Source organism: Coturnix japonica, chromosome 2 (genome assembly GCF_001577835.2).
Source record: "Coturnix japonica isolate 7356 chromosome 2, Coturnix japonica 2.1, whole genome shotgun sequence".
NCBI lineage: Eukaryota > Metazoa > Chordata > Aves > Galliformes > Phasianidae > Coturnix > Coturnix japonica.
The window spans coordinates 63,942,945-63,964,699 of NC_029517.1; the positions used below are offsets into that span (position 1 = coordinate 63,942,945).

At 41.3% G+C, this 21,755-nt stretch overlaps 2 protein-coding genes across 8 annotated transcripts in view; one reads left to right on the top strand and one right to left on the bottom strand.

Moving 5' to 3' along the window:
- LYRM4 (LYR motif containing 4) overlaps positions 1–13,551 on the bottom strand; it is a 76,039-nt gene extending 62,488 nt beyond the window's left edge. Inside the window, exon 1 of one of the 3 annotated variants that reach the window (XM_032442489.1) lies at positions 13,318–13,438. In XM_032442489.1, the coding sequence (XP_032298380.1) occupies positions 13,318–13,421 (104 nt within the window). In that variant the 5' untranslated portion in view covers positions 13,422–13,438. Of the gene's footprint in view, positions 1–5,393; positions 5,556–13,317 lie in introns of those variants that run through there. The other 2 variants (XM_032442490.1, XM_015854564.2) reach the window with 2 other exon arrangements.
- The window catches only part of FARS2 (phenylalanyl-tRNA synthetase 2, mitochondrial), a 210,384-nt gene continuing 202,053 nt past the window's right edge, over positions 13,425–21,755 (top strand). For 2 of the 5 annotated variants that reach the window (XM_015854553.2, XM_015854558.1), the window contains exons 1-2: positions 13,425–13,532; positions 19,921–20,001. The gene's annotated coding sequence lies outside the window, so the exon portion shown is untranslated. Of the gene's footprint in view, positions 13,533–13,612; positions 13,733–16,673; positions 17,786–19,920; positions 20,002–21,755 lie in introns of those variants that run through there. The other 3 variants (XM_015854557.2, XM_015854554.2, XM_015854555.2) reach the window with 2 other exon arrangements.

Consider the following 21,755-nt stretch of genomic DNA (forward strand, 5'->3'; position numbering starts at 1 on the left):
AACCTGGTCTAGAGGGAGATGTCAGAAAGGACATCCATTCCAGTCAGAAAGGAGCTGGAGAGACCTCCAGTCCCACCTCCTGGTGAAGGCAGAGTCAGCAATGGAATCAGTCCATGTTCCTCAGGGCTTTGTCTGTTGAATTCTTCAAAACCAGGATGGTGATCGGACCACTTCCCTAGATAACATGCTGGCTTACTCACACATTCTTGTGTGGAAAAAACTTTCAGCCAGCCCAAAAAATTCTTTTGACTTTATGCCTTCTGTCTCTTGTTCTGCCCAGCATCTGTGGATTCTCTGGTAGGTTGTTAGTAGGTGTCTTCAAAGTTGTCTCTTCTTCAGACTATCTAACCTTCAGACTTTCCCAGGTGCCTGTGGATGGCAGCCCTACTCAACTACATTAACTCATTCCCTAGTGCAGCATCACCAGTAAAGTTTATGAATATGCACTGTTTACTCTCCCAGCTCATCAGTAAAGATATACCAAACATCATCTTTATGTCCACAGAATAGTACCAGTGCTATTCATAGTTACTACGACTATTTTCTGCAGTTCTTTGAAACATACACTTTTGCTGTTACTGGTTTAACTGTAAGTGTAAAGAATCTCTGCAGAAGGGAGTGCTTTTTCATAAGGTTGGGGTTAAAGTAAAAAGGAAAGATGTCCAAATGAAAGAGATCTTTTAATCTTAACTGGAGTTGTAACTGCAACGTTATATTGTAGCAGAGGTTTAAAAAGGGGGGGTTACCACTGAAGGACCCAATCAAATAAGTTGTTCAGTTAACGAGGCACAAAGCAGGGATGTACTATAGAAACTAGAAACAATTTGCTACAGATGAAAAGCATCCCGACGGCCTCAAGTGACAAACAGTTCTCTGCTAAGCCTTCACCACCCAAGATCCTGCAAACTATTCATCAAGACATCAAGGCAGCTGAGCAGCCCAATTACCAAGCGAGAAACATCTGGAAACGCAAACTCAAACCCTGATAAAACTGATTTCTCTCCTTTTTGAGACAGGTATGTACTACTCCATTTGTTATGCGGCTACTCATAAGCAGCTCTTAATAAAAGTCTAGCCTGCTGTGAATTGCCATTACAAATTCCATTATATTTTTCCAGAAATACTAGAATTTTAGTCTAACATTGTCATCAAAATTCACAGAATCACAGAATAATCTGGGTTGGAAGGGACCTCAAGGATCCTGTAGTTCCAACCCCCCTGCCTGGCTATATGGGCCCACCCGACACACACCATCCGACACCCCTTTACACTAAGAATCAAGCCAGTCTCGCAACCAGGGTCCCCGTCCCCCACCTCGGCCCCCCTCATCCGAAGCACCTTCCAAGGACGGGCGCCTCCACGGAACCTCCTGCAGGCAGCCTCGTCTCCAGGGCCTCAACACTCCTCCCATAGTGAAGCAACCTTCCCCTACCACCTCTCCACACCTAATAATCCTTCCCCTCTTTTAACTTAAAACCATTTCCCCCTCAGTCCGGCTACGTCTATCCAGGATCCCTTTACGACCAGAGTTTACTCCCGCATCCTGGGTGTAAGTTCCCTTCCTCTCCATCACTATCTAGGGATTGCCTTTCATTCAAAAGAGAAATAATCTGGGTATTAGTGTAGCACAAAATAGGTTAACCCCAAAAATTGGCCAGCCCATGTATTCGAGCCATCGCCAACGTTCTTCGGCAACAGCTAACCACTCTCCATTCTAAGCTAACCACAAGCGGGTTACTGCAAGCGACAAGCCTCAACATGGCTGAGAAGCCAGTGCTGCCACTTGTCCAATGAAATTGACTTGGCTTTTAGAATGACAAGCACTCACAGTTGTGGCCTTTCACTTATTGTGATTCGCTTGTTTTGTTGTTTGTTTTGTAATTAAGCCCACACACAAGTATGTGCTGCTCGCTTTGTTATATTTTCGCAGCGTCACACCCTTGGACATGCAATTAGTGTGTTCTGCTGCTAGATACATACCACTCCCTTTCGATCAGGCCAACACCTCTGACACAGTCTTTGTGTTTCTGAAATTAAGATTTAGATTTAACAAATACAGTTACAGTACTCAATATTATTCCTTTAATACAAAAATGATAAAAATGACAATTACTTGAGAGGAGAACAAAAAAAGGGAGGGGGACATGCAAATCCCAAGAAGTCTGGAAAGATGCTATGAAATGCCATGCCAAGGTTTAGAAGGTAACAAGCCAAATGTAGACATCATAGTCGAGAACCACTTAAAGACGGTTTCTGAGGTTTCCCCTGACGGAGATGAATTGACCCTGGTTCCTTTTCGAACAAGCCCACTAATAATTATGAGTACAAAACAGACACCTACAAGTTTTACTTGGCAAAGGCAACCCTCAAGTCCTACTAGCAGACACCTTTAATTGTGTCTGAAGATTTCTGCCTAAGTAAATTTTTTTTCCTGTTGTTGCTGAGGCTGTTGATTGTTAAATGAAATACCATTTAATGATCAATACCGATTCAAATGAGACTCTAAGATAAATAGACAGATCATCACTGCAACACTTAGAGCCAACTCTAATGATCTCAAGACAAGGAAAACAACAAACCAAGAGTATTCCTTATCAATCAAACCCCTTAACAATCCATACAAAATAGCAGACCCCCCTACATTCTCTCTGCTTACAACAGGATAATTACACGTAGATAGTTTACCGGCACTCAGCAATGATTATGACATTCTTCTCCATCATTTAATTCTCTTCCATGCTATCTAATCTATGATTTCTCTAACAGCGTTCTATCTGAAAGTCCTTGTTTCTTAAAACACAGTCAGTAGTGCCCAAGATTCCCCACTGGAACTCCCATCACCATATGGCTCACTGGCCTTCCCTCACTTATAGCAAAGCACTGCACATTTAGCTTAAACCAAATTATGCGAGACACTCAATCTTTCCTGACAATATGAATGGATACTTTGGAACATTATACAATGTAATCACCTAAGCACACAGAAAACTTCTACCATATATGCAGCAAGCTCGCTAGATCAAATCTAAAGATCTACAAAAAAACAATGAACTGACAACATAAATTCTGGTAACCACGCTACAGGAAACCCACCATCGTACTTTTTGCCCACAGAATACTGAATATTATTATTAGAAATTTGGGATTGCAAATACAGTGACATTTGTTACAATACATCAGAGAACGTTTCAGGAAGCTCAGGCACAAACTACTGTGATTATGGTATCAGGGGCTCTGTAGAAAAACAAGAAACAAATACAGATTTATTTATTTATTTATTTTAAACATCACAAACGCTACATAGGGCACAGTAATTAGAAAGCTACATTCTGTCTTTCTGCAGTTTCTTCAATTTAATTAGTTAAATGTAACTACATAAAGTCCAGATGTTAAAATTTAATGGTGAAGATAAAGCTTACAGAAAGGCCAGTAATTTTTCTTTTTTAGAGTTTTCCAATCAGCCTCTTGATACTCTCTCTTAGAGGCTTATGCTACATAGAGAAAAGAAAAAAACACTTTCATTTTTCTTTCTTTCTTTTATGATTGAATACTTTTAGCAATTGTACATCCATGGTAATCCACATGAACCACGTCTTCCCCATTCCATAGGCCAAGTAACTGGCGGTCCTCCCCCAAACAAGGCTAAGATAGCTAACTTAAAAAGCTAACTTAAAAAAAATCGGCGTGAGCAAAGACACCAGGCTTCATTAGCATGAGTGATGACAACACTTTCTGTCCTTTATTTATAAAAAAGAATAAACCATATAGATTCATTCCTTATAGCACGTGCTTATGGGAGAAGTTCTCCCAGATAACAATTACTTTAAAAAGTGGAATTAACCTCAGGCTTAAAACTCAGTAACTCATACGAGTACAGGCTAAGGTTACCACATGAGATATTAAAAGAGGAAAAGATGCATGACGAGTGGTCCGTTTATCATAATAAAGTTTTCACTATAGAACATCTTCCTGACTAGGGTAGCATTTCCTATCGCCTGTTGAACACATGCAACAAAGATCCTTCCATTTGCCGCAGGGCAGCAGAAAGATTTCCCAATCTCAGAACAAATTATTGACAGAAGCCACTTGAACAGCACAGGTCAGTGGCTTAATGGCAGCAATAACTTGTGCTGATAGACTGTTTCTCCTTCAAGAATTTCAACAAATTGTTGGAAACAACAACAACAAAAAAAATCAAGTCTCAAAATCCCTCATTGATCGTTAGTAAGATTAGCACCAAGATGACCATTCTGCTTATTCACAGGATGAAGAAATTACAATATGGAGTATTTACTTGCCAAACGAAATCACAAAGTCGCTCCATCAAAAATCTACGTAACAAATTCAGCGCAGAATGGTACACATCGAGTAGCCAATCAAGTAGACAGAAAAACTCTGTTTAGATTGTTCCATACTTCTGTACTACACCAAATACACCTCTCACTGTTTTGTCAGCAAAACACTTAACCCTTTCCAATGTTGTAAATTCAGGAGAAAAATCACAAACAAGATGCACAGAATGACCCGGGTTGGAAGGGATCGCTCAAGGATCATGCTCACCGTTCCAACCCCCCCTGGCGCTGGCAAGGGCCACCAAACATCAGCAATTTACTAGATCCCGCTTCGCAGGGCCCCGTCCAACCTCGGTCTTCGAACACCTCCAGAAGGCGACGGGGCACTCCACAACCATCCTGGGCAGCCTGTTTCCACCACAATCACAATCTCCAAGCTCAAAGAACTTCCCCCTAACATCCAACCTAAATCTTCCCTCCTTCAACTTAAATCCATTTCCCATTGTCCTGGTCTTACCAGTCCTTTCGAAGAGTTTACTTCCCTCCTGGATATAGGTTCCCTTCAGGTATTGAAAGGCTGCAATGAGGTCACCCCGCAACCTTCTCCAGGCAAGCATTATTAGTGAGACATCTCATTTATTTTGGGTAGTAAATTACTTTAAAATAAATCATTACTTATCTAAATGAATCAATTATTTAAAATTATTTAAATCAATTAAGTGTTAATCCATTCAAAACTAGTTTACATACAAAGACCATTCATTTAAAGACCTATTTGATAACTTATTGGACTAGAAATATGCTGTAATATTTTAAGTGGATCAGAAATGTTTTCTGGAGCTTTGTAATAGGTTATTATCAAGACAACAACACACACTTCTACCAGAAGTCCACAGCATGATTCAAGCTATTGTCTTCTAGGGTGTATTGCAGTAGGTACTGCCTCTTTCGAAACACAGCATTCATTTGATCTGTACTGATTTGAAGACATTTTCCGAAGAAGAAAGCAGTCTAATGTTATTTAAACAAATTAACAGCAAGTGTAGAGACCTGCACCTGGGAAGAATTAACTGCGTGCACCAGCACTGGTTAGAGGCTTACCAGCAGGAAAGGAGCTCTGAAGAGAAAGACCTGAGTGTCCTGGTGGAAAACAGGCTGGCCATGAACTAGCAGCATGCCCTCATGGCCAAGAAGGCCAGTGGGATCCTGAGGTGTATTAAAAGGATGGAGGCAATCATCCCCCTCTACCCTGTCCAAGTGAGGCCACATCTGGAGTACAGTGTCCAGTTCTGGGCTTCTCAGTTCAAGAAAGACGGGAACTACTGGAGAAAGAAAAGCAGAGGGTCACAAAGATGATATGGGGTCTGCTGCACCTCCCTTATGAAGAGAAGCTGAGACTCAGGGCTCAACTACCTGGTCCACAGCACTACTGAATTCAGTTTATTGTAGTTCACCTTTACTGTGCCTCAGAGTTCATATCAGGTGAAACTGTAACAGAATGAACAGCACTATTAGCCACTCAGCAAATCTATTCACACTTAAGATGTTTGCAAAATGCTGGTTTGGAGGAAAGAGATGATATCTGAGTGCAGAATATGGATCCAGAGAGTAGAGAATACAGAATCAAAACAGAACGTGGTCTGAAACTGGACATGAACAAGCCATACCTAAAACAAAAACACATGGGCACATTCTTAAAGACGTCTGCTGAAATTATTCTGGGCAAACCACCAGCTTAGTTCTGCACTGATAAAAGAAAATCAAGTTAGAATGACAGATGCCTTGTAAGAGAGGAATTCCCTGAGAAAGGCCTTCTGTATTCATAACCTGTGTAAGATGGTTTATTAAAGCTCTCCCTCAACATGATAAATGCATCCAGCTCGGATGGAAGAAGACTGTCAACATTCTGAAGAAAACTTACCATGTAATATTACTAAGACAAAATCTGAAAAGTAGCAGGGCAACAACATGTTGATAAGTGATAGTATGTCTCCATGACATGATTAGAAGTAAACATCTATGATATTTGTTGTTCTTCTGAATAAGGGCCAAATCTAGCATCACATTTAACCAAATTCAGTGCTGAACAATGGTTGAACAGGCAAGCAACACCAATGCTCTTAAAAGATCTGTGTCTGCATTCTTCCCACTTAAACATATAATGCACAGGTGTTTAAACTTGCCTGTGACTGCAACTCAGCACAGTGATATTCTGTATATTTGCTGGAGTAACAAATAGTAATGGTGAAAAACTACTAACAAGAAACAACTAGTAAATACTAACAAGAAGGAATCACATGGCATGCATGAGAAAGACTTGGACAACTCTATGACAACTTCAGAAGAAAGACTGAATTCTTCTCATAGGTATTTAAGGCCAAAATAAAGTTGAATGGATCAGTGATATCTTCTAAGTGATTAAATAGAAAAATACTTTCCTCTGGCAGCTAAAATGAGACTAATCTTAATTTTATATTAGCTAACAGTGTGGAAATAGGCCTTGAATGGATTCAAACCAGGACATGCCAAACAAGGAGACTCAGGGGGAGTGTCAAGACTTGGCAATGAAGTTCGAGGAGACTCTGACTGGTATCACATTCAGAATCTGAATTAACATTTGAAACTCTGTCTGATTTGACATAAAAATTTCATGGAGCTGTATTTATTTAAATACTGGTTTGCTGAATTGCATAAAAGAATACAGTTTGTTCTGCTGACTTATAAATCAGCATTCTCACAATCTAAGCTAAGCATCTCTTCAATCATAAGGTCAAGATAGAAGAACACTGCAATTCAAAGGAAATTCATTTGTAGTGCAACTTAAAAAGAATCATAAAACCATGATGTTTTGTTATCAGTATTCCACACTATAACATCCAGAAACTATAACGTTTCTGGTTTTGGGCTTTTTGTTTGTTTGTTTGTTTTATTCAGAATTACTTTGATTTATTTTTTAATTTTTAATTCAGAGCTCTGATCTTCTACACTATTCTTGCAATAACAGCTTGTGCCTAATGTGCCTTGAGTAAGACTCAAAGTTAAGAGGTCAGGATCTTCCTACTGTGGACAGTATATGGGAAGATACAGCCAGGAGCTAAACGTTAAAGCCATATCCAAGAACAAGAAAGGGAGATGAGCTTGGAAAGTACTCCAGTACTTAAGAAGTATCGCTACATGAAGTTATTTCCTTTACCAGAAGTCATAAGCACACATGTACTGGAGTAAATCATCACCTGAGGCACTAATCTTTCCATTAGTCTCATTAGTTCTCAAACAAATTCCAATGGTAATTAAGTCCTAAAGAAGAAGAATGTCCTGTTCTACTGTGCTATATAAAGAATGCAAATATCCAAGACATTAACAACAACATCAGATTTACTCAATTTGAGTGTCTTCACTAAAATTACAAAGTCCATTAATCAGTCTTTCAAGGAAGACTCTATTGACTCTACTCATTTGTTTTCCAAACATAAAAGCTTTTCTTCCCCCCCCCCCCACAGAACTCTGGGTGCCAAATACACGTTGCACATTCTTCCTTGTAAGTTACTACCACTTGAAACTCTCTTGTGGGAAAATAATAAGTAAAAATTGGAATCAATGAAATTACATCAAAATCGATCTACAGATATCCCTTAGAATTTAGAAGGGCATAGTTTTACAGGGATAAAGTGAATGCATTTGCAAAATGACAAGTCCAGGAAAGCAACTCTTGACGAACTCAATCTACAACTCCAGTGGAAATGCTTTCCACTGGGAAAGTTACCATCCAAATCATAATATTTCGCAAAATTGTTTCCAGTTGGTTTATAATCTCATTTCAAAGAATGTTCTGATGGTATCCAACGGTTTTGTTTTGACATTTTTGGAACAGAGTGTTTAGCTGACTTTCCAAAATAGAATACTGAAGGCAAATGGAAATACTATCAGATCCAAAGTCTTACAATCCAAATAACATTTGTTTTTGTGCCTCTTTTTCTTTTCCTAGAAAGCTCATCCATTCCCACGTTTTACTACAATTTAGAGTGTGGTAAATTTAGTCCTTCACACAGCTCCAATCCTAAAAGTACCAGCTCACACTATTGACACTTCTATTCAAAGACGGATTGCTTCTCACTGAATTAGATACAGAAGATGCCCAGATACCATCTGCTTGGTACGTAGTCACTGAAATAACTTCCAAAATTTAACTCTCTGAGAAAGAGATCCATTAATTACACCGCAAACATCTGAATGTCCTACAAAACTGACTCACAGATGCTCAGCTCCTGTTAGTCCACAATTTGGGTCATGCAGCTGCCAAGCCAAAACGAGCGTCTGAAACAGTGCGTGACAGAAATACCACTGCATTCTCAGCCCACAAACACCACAGCTGTTTGTTTTTTTTTTAATTTAAATACATTTCAGGGGTAGCCATATACTCATCAGGCAGGAAACCAACTAAAAAACCCTTAGGTTCACTATTACCAGGAGCATAGACAACAGTTAGACTCTTGGAAGGGGGAAAGTTCTTTATTTTCCTTGTGCAGCCAAGGTAAAAACAGATCCTAAATCTGCATTTCTGTCATCTCTCTCTTACAAGGGAGAGAGACAGCTCTGCTGGATAGAATTAATTAGTTTAATTTCTGTGTTTCTTGACTCAGTCACAGACTACCACTTAAGACGAAACACAATACTTCCTACAGCATGGCATGTCTCTATTTCCTCACTATTGATTGGATGTACACTTATATATTTTTAATAACATCACAACCTAGCTTCCTCCCCACCCCAATACACAGTAACGTGCCACCAAGAGTTAACAACCTGCTGGTGGATCCCATCAATTACAAGCATCAAGAGGAGAACCAATCAGAAATAGTTCCTTCTATTTGAGACAGTTTTAAGGAGCTGAATGGCACATCTGGGCCCACCTGGCAAAGAGGGAAGGAGAAAAGATTGCATTAATTCTCAAGCAACTGATAACAACTCTCAAGGAACTCCTGACACCATGGACGGCATCAAAATGAGCTTCTAAGAAAAATAAACACCTGGAGGATGGATAAAAATAAGGCAGAAAGCCAAGATAAGATTTAATACAGATATGATAGAACTTTTGATTATGATTCTGATCAATAAAAAAATGGAAATTCCGTCTAGGAAGTAACAAGGTAGACACATTTACGATTGTTTTGAATATCTTGTGTTAAATTGATGGTCGAGCTGTTTAAAGCAAGGTTTCACACCTTTCTTCATTGCAGGTGAGCACAGAGTGGTACACTGACATATTTGTTTTGACTTTTCTTTGTCCTGGTTCCTCACCTTAGCCTAAGTTGATCAGCACATTTGGTAACTGAGTAAGAATTTAAATGAGGTAGCACGCCTACATACATATACACATATACACGCCTACGTACACATACATACATACGCCTACATACATTTGTCTACATACATACACACATAAATACGTCTACATATATATACATGTGTGTATATGTATATACGTATTTATATATACATGTATACACACATATGTATAAGTATATATACACATACATATGTATATATACATGTATATGTATATATATATGTATATGTATATATATATGTATACACACACATACATATATATACCCACACACACATATACACACACGCACTTACTGTAGGTCACTAAGAGTTACTAGACCTTTAGATACAGAACACCTAGATGGCCATGCCAATCTCAACAGTGCTGACAACAAGAGATTTTTTTCCTATCCAATGGGATTTATGGGCTTATTAGCTCACTGTCACTAACTAAAAGAAATTAAAAAAACACTGTTTACATTTAATTTATATATGGAGTCTACTGCAAAACCACAGAAATCCAACTCATGTTTCAGAAGTGCAGCTCTAATATCTAAAAGCATTTTAAGATCATGCTCTGCCCTACATAGTAAAAGCCCTGAGTGCTTACTTACTGTGTTTTCATTCAAAATAGGAACAAACAAACCATCCAACCATATTGATCCTTATTTGCAATCAGTTGTTTTAACAGTTGTAACACTGTTACATGATGGAAACAGCAGCAATGACAGCAGAGCAGCAAAGTCCTAGGCCACAGCAAGTGGGGACCTGCTCAAATGCAAAAGCTCTAGACACAGAAATAAAGGAAAGAATCCGACTACTTTTGGAAGGCCTCAGGTAAACAGGGATCTCTAGCAAAAAATCCTTACTTCCACTGCCAACCCTTAAATGAGATCTGGGAAGGATTAGCTCATACCTGAGCTCCCCTGGGTTGGCCCTGCCTTCCCACCAGGTGCTCAGTCACTGCTTCAAGCCATGACTTAGCATCCCCACTAAAAACACATTTCACGAGTTGTATATATATATATTTAATGCCGAACAAAAGCATTTTAAAACAAATCTAAATAGAATTTCATTTGTCATTTAAATAGCAGAGGCCACCTCCTCCTGAGATCGTAACCTATCACACTACAAACTATCAGAGGATCTCCTTTTTGTCAAACATACCAAAAAAAGGATACCCTCATTACGAACTACCTTTCTTGACTGAAAACTTGACACCTTTCCTCTTCATATATTGATTTTCCAGGAGTACAAATCAAGTTCCTTTCTTCAGATTGTCTGTAAGGTTGATAGAGCAGAATGGCAGACATGAAATTACTTACTGTCTGCTAAGTTCTCCCCTGATGTTAAAATCTGGCAGCACACCTGGGCTGCAGAAGTCTCCTTAACACTTAGTGCAGGACTCCAGAGACAACCCTGTGTGCTGTTACTCTCAGACAGTCAGCGGTGACCTCTGTTTTTTAAAGGTTTTAACGCTGTTCTTCACAGTTACAGCACTAAAAGTTCTGCTGGGCGGCAGAATAAAATGTATTACATGAATTACTAGAATGCTTACAGAGCAAAAATACTCAATTTTACATCACAATCTACCCATACACTTAAGAGAAAAAGCACAGAAAGCAAACATGGAGACAACGACCAGCGGACCATCCTTCAGATGCACACTTATGCACTGCTTGCAACAGCATTCTGAATTTCTGCAGCTGCAAACATGAATCACTATGATTTATCTTATTTCTTCACAACAAACTAGTTGTATACAAAGTCACTGCCATGCCCTGGAAGAAATTTAATATCACATTACAGCAGCCACAAGGACGCAGGAGAACTGCTTATCAGGGCAGGGAAGCAGCTCACACGGTGCCCATGTTAGCGGTGCATGGAGTGTAAAGAAACAGCAATGCAGGATGGCTGTTGTGTTCGTGGCAGATCTCTAGGTGTAACAGCTGCCTACTGCTTCTTGCTAGAAACTGCTATTGCATTTGGTGTTCATAAACTCTCTTAGAGAGGCATACTTTTGGTATAAAGTAGTAAATGACCTCTAAGCAAAAGCACCTGGGCGAGAAGCAGGCACTTGTCCCAACTGTCCCTGGGCTCTCTCTGCCTACCCAGTACTCAGCCCTGGGCTGCAGCTCCCAGACTGGGCTCTCCCTTAACTATTAAAAGAGCATCCAAAGGAGGGCTACAAAGGTGGATAAGAGTCCACAGGGCAAGATGTAGGTGGAGCAGCTGGGATCCCTGGGTTTGATCAGCCCACAGCAGAGGAGCTGAGGCCTCATGGTGACAGCAGCTCCTCACAGGGAGCAGAGGGGTAGCATTGAGCTCTGCTCTGTGTGACAGCAATGGGGCCCGAGGGAACAGCATGGAGTTGTGCCAGGGGAGGGGCAGCTGGGGGTCAGGGACAGGGTCTGCACCAGAGGGCAGTGGGCACAGACCCAAGCTGCCAGAGCTCAAGGAGCATTTGGACAATGCTCTCAAACACAGGGTTTGAATTTCAGGTGGTCCTATGAGAAGCAGGACTGAATAATGCTTGTAGGTTCCTTCCAACTCAGGATATTCTATGATTTTACACGTTCACTGGTTTTATAGTATCTAAGGAAAGGTCTATATATAAAACTGAGATCTTTTCTTAAGGAAAGTGAAAGCATGCACCCCAACACAGCACCAAGAAATAGCTAATACCCAAGGTAAACATGTACCTTCTGATTTCCAAGCTGCAAAATTTGTTAGCATAAAAACACTCACTAGTCCACCTGATGCTGTATGATGGCCAGTTTTTAACCATAAGCCAAAACATCCACATGGTTTAGACCCCTCAGACACATATCTCTCTGTAGGGAGAACCTAAGCTCTGGGTATAGCTTACAGAAGAGGAGAGAACCTAATAGTTCCTTAAATCCACAACTTCTGCACTGATAACCCCAGCTGGAAATAATGTAATTCAGATTAGGAGCTGCGCACCACCACTCACAGCCTCATGCCATCCCTGTTGCATTCAGACATCCTTGCTGCTCAACATAATACTAAGCACTTGGGGCAGGAAGAAGGCTCAATAGTAGGAGAGCTAAGGCAGAAAGAGGGGAACTTGAGGAGTTAGCAATAAGGGCTTAGGAGTTCCAGCACTTCAGGCTTCCTGTCAGGGCACTCTGACACAGGAAATAACACATATTCCTTAAGGGTCACAGAACTTGCTGTGGTTATGCCAGTTCAAAACCTTCTGTTTCCAGCTCAGCAGTTCTTGCAGGCCTGGAGATGATTCACAGCGAAGGTATCTCACGTGCCTCCGTGGTACCACAGAGTGGTAAGCAGCCTTGCCAGGGGGCAAGGCAGCAGGGACCCGCACACAGCTAGGCCTGTGCCTGCAGCAGCCGGCTGCCCTTTACTAAAAGCACTGTCCAGAGCAGACAGTCAGTCAAGCAGCCATGCTACACGGCACCATATGCAGCCCTGCTCCCTCACACTGCACCCAAACTGCATCGTGTGAGCCAGGAACTCCTCCAGCACAGGCTCAGCCCGCAGCATTCAGACAGCCGACAGAGCAGCTCCCTGCAGTCAGCTTCAGCCCTTCGCTTGCCCCTTCGCAAGGTGCCCCGAGCCACCCATGTCCTCCAGCTACAAACGTGCACAGGGAGCGAAGAGAAAACGTCCTGAACCCTCCTCACCCCGAGACTCCCCGTTATTCCCCCTTCCCGACCTCCACGAGGAGCAGCACCTGTAATTGTAGCCGCTGAATCGCTGGCTCTCTCTCAGCAGAGCACGGTACAGCCGCAGCACCTGGGCCCGGCTGGACGCTGCCATGTTGCCGGCTCAAAGCGGCTCCTCCCGCCCGGGCCCTTTTCCCCGCCCGCGGCGCCCGGAGCCGCCTCCTGAACCCGGCCTTCAATGCGCGGCGCCCGGCGACACGACGCGGTGAGTGGCGGTCTGGCCTGCGAGGAGTTAAGCCTTGAGCCTTAGGGCTGGCCTATGCTGCTGGGTGGGGAAGATGCCGACGGCCTAGGCCCGGTGAGGCGGCCCCGAGTTGGGCGGTGGGGTGTTTTTGTGCTGGTGCAGCGTGGATCTCGGTTGTACGTGCGGCTTTTGCGTTGTTGTGTGAGTTTGAGGCCTTAAAGGTGCGTGGAGGAAGCAGGCGTTGAGTGTAAATAACGCGGAGGGAGAGGGGTGAATGCTGTGCGAAGTTGAACGGTGTAAGGTTGGGGTTGGGGTCGGGCCTGGAAGTAAGCAGCAGGTGAATAACGTTGGGTCGTTGATCTGTATTTTCTAAGCACGTTTTCAGTCATAGAGGCTGAATGCACCATGGGCTTTGCCTGCTGCTGCCCGGTGCTGTGAGCACCAGGCAGCACTTCTGTGTTTTGTGCTGACGAGCACTTGCACAGGCTGCCCAGAGGCTGTTAATCTCCTCCTTGGAAGCTGCCTGAGTAAGGAGCCCGATTCCCCTGCTCTGGGCACCCTGCTGCAGCTGGGATTGGGTCAGATGGACCACAGGGTCCTGCCAGCATCAGCCCTTCTGTTATTCTGTGCTCTGTGAATCGTTCTTCCCTTCAACACCCCATTTGGAGTTGAATTCTGTTATTAGAACCATACTTGTTTTACTCAGCTCAGATGCTGTTTGAATTAAGAAGTGAGAACTTCTGAGGGATATTAACAAGTTCTTTCCTGCCTCAGCACTTATATTTGCAAGAGGAAACCCCCATTATCATATTCCTAACTTCCTCTACAGCTGTGAGAAATGGCCATAGTGCTGCTATTGTTAATTTAATGCACAGGCCCACGTGTGTTAGAACAGGCCTTGGAGAGGGCAGTCCCCAGGCAGCAGCCTATATACACACTGCCTTGGTATTACACAGTCCCAGAGAACAACAGGTACCTGAACAGTTTTAAATAGGCTCTGCCTGTTTATTTGGATTTTATTCTCTGCAGCAAGGCTGAGACTCAAATTCTACATAATCACCTCTAATGTTTTCTATGCCTGAGGCATCCTGGTACTGTTCCTGCTGGGAACACATAGCATCCCCTTCTGATGAAAGTTTTGCCACTACAGAAGAAATTTGGCCTTGTAACTTAACATATATGTTGCCCTACCTGTGTTGACAATATTATAATATGAATTCTTTATATTCTTACTTCATGGCACATTTTGTAAATAGGATATGTTTATATTTATTCTAAGTGTGTATTTCAATTCTAAATTCTAAAAGTATTTCAATTGCTGCTAATTAAACTCATTGTATATGTATGCATGGGTATTTTATTTGTGTCAGTTGTACATGTGATGCAATTATTTCATAATAAAGAAACTAAAGTAGTTCCTAGTATAATTAATATCACTGATGTGTCTCAAATATTTTGCATGAATGCTCATGTGGTCTTTATATTAGAGAAGCCCTTTTAGGCTTCTGGAAACTGACATTTTCCACACATTCCAGATTTCTTGGGTTTTCTTTTTGTCCAAATCCAAACTAGAAATGATACAGGAAATGCTTTTTTATTTTATTTTATTATTTTTTTTAGGAAAATAGAAGCAATGGAGACATCACAATGAGCGTCATGTTGTCAAGGCCTTCCTTTTACAGTGTCTTTTACGCCAGCTTTTGGCCTTCTGGAAACACAAACAGAAAACTTTGCTGAATGCATGGTTCAAAAAACCCTGTATTTAAAGAACCTGAAGAACGCTGGGTGGAGGACTGAATCCTTGTAGCCCAAGCTATGTTGCTAGCCCAGTCTGCCATGCCAATAGTAGAATCTACATGTATTACCAGTGCTCCCCCATCCTTGTAGTTTTCAGCAGTTGGGGTGCTTAATATGTGTTAAAGCAGAACAGTTTTAATCCATAGATTTCAGCAACCCTATCCTTTGTTTTGGTCATGGGTTTCAGGCAGCTTAAAAGATGTCATGTGCAAAACGAAACCTAGCTTTGAGAGTTCAGAGAAATTATATGAAGGTATTCTGTAGGTGAGCGTGGCAATGGCTCTATCTAATCTTAGAGTAAGCTTTATTATTTTCATTAAGTAGAATATTGATAGTACAGCCATCAGCTATGGAAGATGTGGGAGTGTAATTAGGAAGAAAGCAAAAGGTATTAGGTAAATTTTGGTTGCAAGAGCACTTGGTTTAATATTTGTAAGGTAATTATAGGTGATTTAGAAATGGCTTAGGGTGTTAATCCTGTTTCTGAATGTCCTTGACAGTGATTGAGATTCTTTATTTGTTTATTTATTTATTTTATGACCATTTTTTTTAAGAAGTATAAAAACTTTTTATCATAGAATTACCCAGGTTGGAAAAGACCTTGAAGATCATCAAGTCCAACCACAGCCTAACCATAGTACCCTAACTCTAACAACCCTACACTAAATCATATCCCTGAGCACCACATCCAAATGGCTCTTAAACACATCCGAGGATGGAGATTCAACCACCTCCCTGGGGAGCCTATTCCAGTACCTAACTACCCTTTCTATAACGAAGTTCTTCCTAGTATCCAACCTAAACTTGCCCTGTCTTATCATGTTTAAAATAAGCATAATAATGTTATATAATGGTTATATGATAAAATAAGCATAATAATGTTTAAAATTTACGTTTAAAATAAGCAATAGTGTACTATCAAATGTAAAGGAAACACACCAAAGAAAAGAGAGTCTTCTCTTGTCTCCCCTTCATGTTGTAACCTTTATTTGACTTCAGAAAGGAAGAACCACTTTAGAGCAGAGACCTACAAGTTCATCCAGTCCAACCATCTTCCCATTACCGTTGCTACCACAAGCCACTAAACCATACCTTGTAGCTCCTCATCCAGACGCATCTTGAACACTGCCAGGCATGGCGACTGCACCACCTCCCTGGGCAGCTATTCCAGTGCCTGACCACTCTCTGAGAGAAAAGGTTTTTCCTTATGTCTAATCTAAATCTCCTCTGGTACAACTTGTGGACATTTCCTCAATTTGAGAATAATCCAGTAATATGGGTATCTGGAATAGTTACTAGTATGTTAGTAGTATTTTAAATGTGTAGCTGCTCAAAAGGAGGGGGGAAAAAAAAAGAAAGGAATTTGGATGACGTACCTGAAGAGATGTTGGACTGCTGTGAAAGGAAACAGCTGTTATATTCTCCAGTACATGCTGGATGTTATGTTGTACGTTGCCAAATTGTTCCTTATGGTGCACTATTTCAGCTTTATGACATGGCACTCAACACTTGAAGAGAACATGTGCTTTCCTGCTATGCTGCTGCTCATGTTGATTATTTTCCTTTTGGGGTCAGAATGATAATTGATTGCTGCGATATTACCATCTCTTAATTATTATTTTCCAGTCTGTGAAAACTTTCTCACTTTTCCCTGCTGCTATGGTGCTCCTTCTTTCTCTTCTTTCCAGCTGTTAGTTGCTGACGGACAGTGTCATGCACAGTGAGATCCAATCTGGGTTATTTTAGATCCTTTACGATAAGGACTATAAACCAAGGGAAATCTTTGATTGTCGGAGTCGTAATGAATTATATGATCCAGCCATTCCCTGTTGTGAGCAAAATCTAGGTAGTATCTATCTAAAGAAGGCATTGAATATCTCTGCTTCTTAAAACTTCCGTGTTTCATATTCATCTACGTTCCTAAATTATTTCCTTCTGAACTGACGTGCAAGGTGTTTGAAGACCATGAGAACGGTAATAATAATTAAAACAAGGATGTAAAAAGAGGATGTTTTATAGTGGATGTATCTGTAAAGTACTTTGACATTCATGTATGAAAAGTGTTTTAAGAGTCTGGAATTAGAAGGATAATTTTGTGTTATAGCACTAGGCCAAAGTAATAATAAGCAATAGGGGGTTAAAATTTCTAATAATACTCAGATAACTGAGTGTGTAGTAGTTCTAGCAAATATGAGCGACACTTCTAACCTGAATGCTGATGAAATTGAAGGTATTTTCCAACCAAGAACTCAACTGGGAATGAATGTATTTCCACTCTGAGATCATGTGATGTAGTGAGATCTTACCAAGAAGGCTAATCATGGGAAGAGGGAAGGACAGGATTTATGAAGTGTTCTTGTCCATGACCTCATCAACTCTGAAGAGTTTTCTCTGCTGTGCTTTCCAGTGTTTCATCCCATCTAGTTTATAATAACTTCCCTCTCTGTATGAAAAATACTCCAGATCACGTCTTGCTGGTAAGTAATGCTCTCTGCTGCTCAGCCTAAGCCACCTTCTTAACCAGGTTCATCCTGCTATTTCAGTTACTCCCCTTAGAGTAACTTTGTGTAATTCCTTTCCTTCCTCATGGTTTACACTGGCATCGTATTGTGCTTGCAGCCCAGGCAGTGAACTGTATCCAGGGTTACATCCTGCAGATGGTGACCAGCAGGCTGAGGGAGGTGATTCTGCCCTTTTACTCTGCTCTTGTGAGTCCCCACTTGGAGTACTGCATTCAGTACAAGAAGGACATTGAGATATTGGAGTGGGTCCAGAGGAGGGTCACAAAGATGATCAAAGGGCTGGAGCATCTCCCCTACAAGGACAGGCTGAGAGAGCTGAGGCTGTTCAGCTTGGAGAAGAAAAGACTCTGAGGAGACTCAAAACGGCCTTCCTGTACCTAAAGGGAGCCTAGAGTAAAGCTGGGGAGGGACTTTTTGAAAGGGCATGTAGAGACAGGATGAAAGGAAATAACTTTAAACTAGAAGAGGGTAGATTTAGACTAGATATTAGGAAGAAATTCTTTACTTCTTAACTACTAATCTCTGTGTAGCCGTCTATGTGTCTTTTTGTTGACTGGTGGTTTTCTTGACAAGTTGGTTACAAACAGCGCCGTCAGCCTTTTTTGTTGATCATGATCGTATCTAGGATGTCTTGCTAATGCAAAATTTGTTCTTTTGACCTTTTTTTTGTTGTATGAATGTTTATCTGGTTAGCTTTACCACTGTGGAGGTGAAGGACGTGCTATCCATCTGCATTTTTCCATTTGGGGATTCATGCGTGCACAGCACAGTCTTGTGTTTCTTTCTGGTTTCCCAGTCCTGCATTCCAGGTGTTGGAAGCCAAAGGCAACCAGCAGCTTGCATGTGTCCTCATTCATCCCCTGCTCCTTGTGTTGTGGGCTTAGGCCCTCTTGCATGCAATAGAGGGCCAGCTCCACTCAAGCCATGGGCTCTTATTTATTCAGAGAGGACTTAAACCTTTTAATACTGTTTAGTGAAGATTTTCTGGAAGCTGTTCCTAAAGTGAAGTATTGTGGCATGCTAAGTTATGGCTTGAACCAGTGTTTGAGCACCTGACAGGGCCAACTGAGGGGGGCTCAGATGCAAGCAGTACACCTGAGTGACTGGAAGGGGTGGAGCCAGGATCCACCCCTTCTCAGACCTCATTTAAAGGTTGACAGTGGAGGTGAGGGTATCTTACCTGGAGCTCTTTGTATACCTGAGGCCTTCTGAAGGTGAGAAGCTTCTTTCCTTTATTTCTTCATCCATGGCTTTTGCATTTGAGCAGGTCATCACTTGCTGCAGCCTGGGATCTTGCTGCTGTCATTACTGCACTTTCCACACATTACAAATACCAGAAAGGCTAGAAGCGTCTCCTTACTATCAGTTAGAGTTGAGCTGATGTAAGAGTATTTTCTACCTGAGGTAAAATAAAAGCTAAGAATCTTATATAGTTTTTCAAAAGGATGCATTTGCAGAAGAAATACATTGCAAATGTGAAGTGTGGAAGACACTGCTATTTTGAGTTCTTATGAAAGAAGGCTTAAACAAAACAGTTTTATCATATTTAATCCTTTATTCTGTAAGGCAGTAAGGGTTAAGTGGATTGTAAGCAAGTTGGTCAGTTTTCTGGCAGTGGTGAAAGGAGGGGAAAGTTATTTTCTGTATGTAAGACATTTCTGTTTTATGTATTGCTTTGTGTCTATGTGACATCTTGCACTATTAGCTTGGAATTTTGATCTGGAAAAGAAACAAACTTAAATATAAAAATGAAACAAATCTTGTGTATGTCCAGAATGGAAAGGGGACTATGAGGCAGTGTTTTCACTTAAATGAGGAAAATAGTATACCTGTATTAGCATGCTGGAGTTACTGTGAAGTTTAAGGTATATCTTAATTTTGCCTCATTATGACATCTTTGGTATTTCATCGTTTGTTAGCATCAGTTTTTGTCCCTGGAGCTCTGGCCATAATAATTAAAGCCATGCTTACAAATATCTCATGCTTCTGATGTGTTTATAGGATAATTGTCAGTATTTTCTATGTGTCTTCACACTTTTTTTATTCAAGTTCTCATATTTGGACTGACTGTGCTGAATTTTGCCTTTCAGCCTGTCTCCAAAGGGAAGGTACAGTACACCGAAGCTAACAGGCAAATGAAGCTGGGGCTGAGAAAATACCTCTAGTTCCTGGTAAGCAATTACAAATGCATTTGTCATTCTCAATCTGTCCTTGACACTTACATTGCCAGAATTTTTAAGCGATAACAAGTTTTTAGTACTTGTCCATTTTGAATTGCAACAATAAATATTTACTCATCTGTTACACGGTGCCGTGCGTCCTGTTCGTGCCCGGGTATCCGCGGCTGGACCAGATGCCAACACAACAAGGGAGTGCGTGGCAAAAGGCATTTTATTAAAACAAACAGACCCTTATATAACTTTTGGTATAGAACCTGCTAGAAAGTGGGCGGGGCTAATCCCGCCCTGTCCCGTCACATCCCGTGACCCCGCCTACCGCCTAATACACTACATCGATACATCGCCTACCACGGGATGTGACGGGACAGGTCCCTCCTCCTTAGTTAATATTCATGATGGGCGGGACATCTGAGACAATGACTGTGTTTGAATTCTCTTAGTATGTAATGGATGTGGCGTTAACTTGAGATTCTTTTGTCATATGTGTCTGCAACATAAAATAACACCTTGTTCTTTATTACTAGTAAATATTTTGTTCTTCCATGTTTTGTATTTCTTCCTGACTTGAGTAGCTGTGTCCATCCATTCAGTGCATACATCTTGGGTCGATAATGCAAGATGAGGGGTATTATGTTACTTCTGTTTTCTGTCGAGTCAAATGGGGAATACTTCCATGTGCCATAGTTTGAGATATGTATACTGAGCTCTGCGTTTAGTTTTCACTCAGACTTGCTTTAGAGGCTGTTATTTTCAAGTATCTGATATCACAGAAGGGATCTCTGACATAATCAAAATATATGGCCTTCTTGAGACCTTTCAGGCAAAGGTTTTTTATTCTCTGTACTGTGCTTTATCTGGCTTAAGGCTTGCTTATGTTTATAGACTTAGAGTATTTGTTACCTGATAACATTAAAGATAATAAAACACAAAGCTGCTTGAGAGCCCATTGTGCTAGAATGCAGCATGCCATGGACCCAATATATTCTCTTTTCTAGCTTAGTGACTAAGAAGTTAGTAATCCTAGTCATGTTCTTTCTGTCACACTTTCTTTTCTTACACAAGCAAGTGTATAGTCTTGCACCAGGGTAGGAGTAGCTACATGCATCAGTACAGGTTAGGGGCTGACCTGCTGGAAAGGAGCCCTGCAGAGAAGGCTTCTCAATTTAAGAAAGACAGGGATCTCCTAGAAGGAAGTCAAGCTGGAGGACTGCAGGGATGATGAGGAGCCTGGAGCATCTTCCTTACGAGGAAAGGCTGAGTGAGAGACCTGGAACTCTTCAGCCTGGAGAAGAGAGGACTGAGAGGGGTTCTTATAACTGTTTATAAGAATCTAAAGCATGGGAGTCAAGTTAATGGGGGTGGGCTAACGGCAGTAGAATGAGAGGCAGCAAGTAGAAAACTAGAACACAGGAAGTTCCATACTAACACAAGGAAGAACTTCTGTCAGTGATGAAGCACTGGAACAGGCTGTCTAGAGAGGTTGTGGAATCCCCTTATTTGGAGATATTCAAGATGCCTACCCGTATGACCTGCTGTAAGGAATTTGCTTTAGCAGGGAGGTGGACTCAGTGATCTCTATAGATCCAACTCCTGTAATGATGTGATTCTTTAATTTAAACCAGCATTTAAATTGAGAATCTCCTTGCTTAGCTTGCTGCAGAATACTTAGTTCTCCTTTAACAAGTCAGAGGAGGTAGTACCTTTTTTGAGCACTGTGAAGTCAGTAGTGTTTTAACACAATCAAT